Genomic DNA, 3,218 nt, shown 5'->3' with positions numbered 1-3,218 from the left:
CGATGCAGCCAAAGGCTCTACAATGATATTTTCGAAGCCATTGCAAGTGTTTGGCACTTTCATCTGATCCCATTATGTTCTAATACCAGCGTTAATTTATAGAGGCTTAACAAGGACGTTTGTTATGTCTGCATTGTCATTGTAGTAGCAACAAACTCACAAACACAGATTGCAATGGTCTTTCATCTATGACACGGCTTTTTCCACACGCTAGCAACAGTGAGGTCATCGCAGCCGTATCAAACAAGCCTCGCAGATGTCCACCTTCAGATATGGAAAGACTCATCCCAGGTCGTGTATCGACCACATCTTTCTCTCATGTCGCGTTTGATGGTCCTTTCAAAGCCCGGAATGTTTTGCCGTGTTGACGGACGTGTTGTTTAGCGAGGCACGAACTTTTTCGTCCCCGAACGTTCGACGGTGAGGTGGCAACAGGGTGAATGAGAGGCACGAGGGGATCGAGATGAGGAAAGAGAAGAGCGCTGGAGGAGGAGAGCGAGGGGTCTCGAGTGTTAGTGAAACATTATGTCACGGCCTTGACGAGGAAATGAAATGCGCAGCATCAATCAGGCGGTGGGCCAAGATCAAAGCCAGCCCCACACTCTCCCATATGGTTCTGTTTGACCAGTGCTTTGCTTTTTCCCTCTTCGCTTTTTTTCTCAGCCTTTCAGTCGCTTTTTTCTTTTTTTCTGAGAGCGGGCCTTTTGTTTTTTCCCCGTCAGAAATTCCTCCACGTTACTGAGGCAACAACGTGGTAGCACGCAAGGTGAGAGGTCTAAGAAAACCAAACCTGCCACAGATTCTCTGGTTCACACTCGTCTTGCCAACATTTCTTCCTTTTTCCTGCACACTCTTTCATGTTTCTCTTTCCTTGTCCTGTTTGTAGCATCATATACTCTGTTACAGTATATTCATTGGTTGATGTCTTATATGTGTGTGCTGGTAATTCAGGGTTGGCATGCATTTGCGCATGTGAAAGATTGTGCAGAAAAATGCATGAAGACACATGGTTTGTATATGGGTCAGTGAGAGTGTCCATGTAAAAACCAAGGAAAAGTCTTACAAATCTAGTTTAAAACATGCACCAAATGTTAAAAATGTACTCTTTGTATTTTTGTTTGTTTCATATGGTTTTGAAAAACTTTTACGTCATTTTTAAAATAAAAGTTTATGTCATGTGGTGTAACCATCAAGTAAAAATTAACATGTTTTCCTTACACCTTGAATACATGTGCACACATATTAATTACCTATTATTATTTATAAAAAATATATATTTTTCTGTTTTTTAAAAAGTTTTTAACAAATATAATTAATTATTAATATATATCATAAATATCACTAATTTCTGGGGCATTGCACCACATGACAATTTAGTACCTGAACTGACTTTGTTTTGTCAAATGTTCTGATATTTTTAAAAACGTATTAACACTGACATATCTTCTCTACAATATTATTTCCTGTTTTGTTTTTATTCTATTCTACATTTTGATCACACCACATGGGGGAAAAAAAACCTAAAAAGAGAAAAAACCTAAGAATTAATTAATTAAACTAAGAACTTAAAAACCTAAGAATTAATTAATTAAACTAAGAACTAATGTATGTAATTAAGTAAGAATTACATTTTCTTCTCAAGAATGATCCTTTTTTTTTTCTTCTGTATAATATTTGGACAGTTGTATCACGCTGACGGTTTTTTTAATTTATTTTTTTTATCAACTTTATGCCTCCCCCAAAAAGTACCAAAATAAATTTTAACACAGGAATTAACCATGCTCATCATAAAAGAGGTGTCATGTCATTGTATGTTTGAATTGAATTTGAATGTGATTTGGAACAAATTAATAGATATAGATACATAAAAAAATGAAGTGTTGCGCCATGCATTTTAGAACACACTCCTTTTGAAGAAATGATAAGTTTATGTTGTGTCAGTGTATAACATTACACATATTTTGGCCCATTTAAAATGTATACAAATAACGGTCACACTTTATTTTAAGGTCCAGTTCTCGCTATTAACAAACCATTAACTACAACTTTTGCCTCAATAAACTCCTAATTTGCTGCTTATTAATAGTTAGGAAGGTAGTTGGTAAGTTTAGGTTAGAGATGTAGAAAATGGTCATGCAGAATATGTGCTTTATAAGTACTAATAAACAGCCAATATGTTAATAATCAGCATGCTAATGAGTTAATAATGAGAATTGGTCCCTATACTAAAATGTTGCCAAAATAACACAGCAATAACACGAATAAAGAGTAAACTGTTATCACCAGCTGTAACATTGGATAAGGTTTTAGATATTGTGCCCGTAATGTGCCGCATGCACATGCTACCGTTCCTCTATCTGCCCTGGTCGTCATATTCAGGACAGAGATTTGCAGAGACTCAAGAGGCTTGTGGACTCCAGTACCACTTTCACCAGGGGATCCTGTGTTACTATCACTGACCCAATTCTAATCTACTGCTGTCCAAAACTCTCGCAGCGCACCATTGTTTATATCAGCCGTCGTATAGTTTCTCCATAACTCCGGTACCCCTAAGCTGTTTATTTCCTGTCAGAGAGTTTCGGTGACGTTGTGGTGTATAATGTCTTGATCAGACGCAGGTGCGCGGTGTGGGAGGGACATGTGATCGGATTTGCTCCGGAGGCTGATTTTGACAGGGACCACCATGGTGCAAATCTAAACAAGCTAAAATGCCAGTGAAAGTGCCTCCAACTCTTTGTGACAAAATGGAGCAGTGTGGAAAGGGTCACTGTACATGCACATTTAATGATATATATTTAAAAAATCATCTATAAATGTGAACACCATTCACAAATTAATGATATTAGAGCCATAGCCTAGCAGTTAGAGCACATGCTTTAATACATTAAGACATGGTGCTCATATTAGCAATGTCAATAATCGACTTGTGCCATTGCTTTTTCTTTTTTCCTATTCTCCCATTATATATTGTCCTCTACTATTAACAATAGTAATTAACTTTCAAAAAAGATAAATAAATAAATAAATAGATTAATTAATTAATTAAAAATAAAATAAATAAATTCCCCCAAAGCTGCTAAAAAAGTGCTTTAAAACTTTTAAAGGGGTCGTAGGATGCTACATGCACTTTTACAAGTTGTTTGAACTGAAATGTGTGTTGGCAGTGTGTGTACACAACCACCCTATAATGATAAAGATCCACCCAGTGTTTTTTTTTT

At 36.5% G+C, this 3,218-nt stretch overlaps 1 protein-coding gene across 1 annotated transcript in view; it reads left to right on the top strand.

Moving 5' to 3' along the window:
- The first annotated feature begins 2,708 nt into the window (after window positions 1-2,708).
- LOC107709223 (twist-related protein 2-like) overlaps window positions 2,709-3,218 on the top strand; it is an 8,593-nt gene continuing 8,083 nt past the window's right edge. The window contains exon 1 of the mRNA XM_016513660.1: window positions 2,709-2,769. Coding sequence (XP_016369146.1) covers window positions 2,709-2,769 — 61 coding nt within the window. The remainder of the gene's footprint in view (window positions 2,770-3,218) is intronic.

The sequence above is a fragment of the Sinocyclocheilus rhinocerous genome, unplaced genomic scaffold, assembly GCF_001515625.1.
Source record: "Sinocyclocheilus rhinocerous isolate Xijiao unplaced genomic scaffold, SAMN03320098_v1.1 scaffold776, whole genome shotgun sequence".
Lineage (NCBI taxonomy): Eukaryota > Metazoa > Chordata > Actinopteri > Cypriniformes > Cyprinidae > Sinocyclocheilus > Sinocyclocheilus rhinocerous.
The sequence above is the reverse complement of the archived record's forward strand: the minus strand, read 5'-3'. Positions and strand labels throughout refer to the sequence as shown.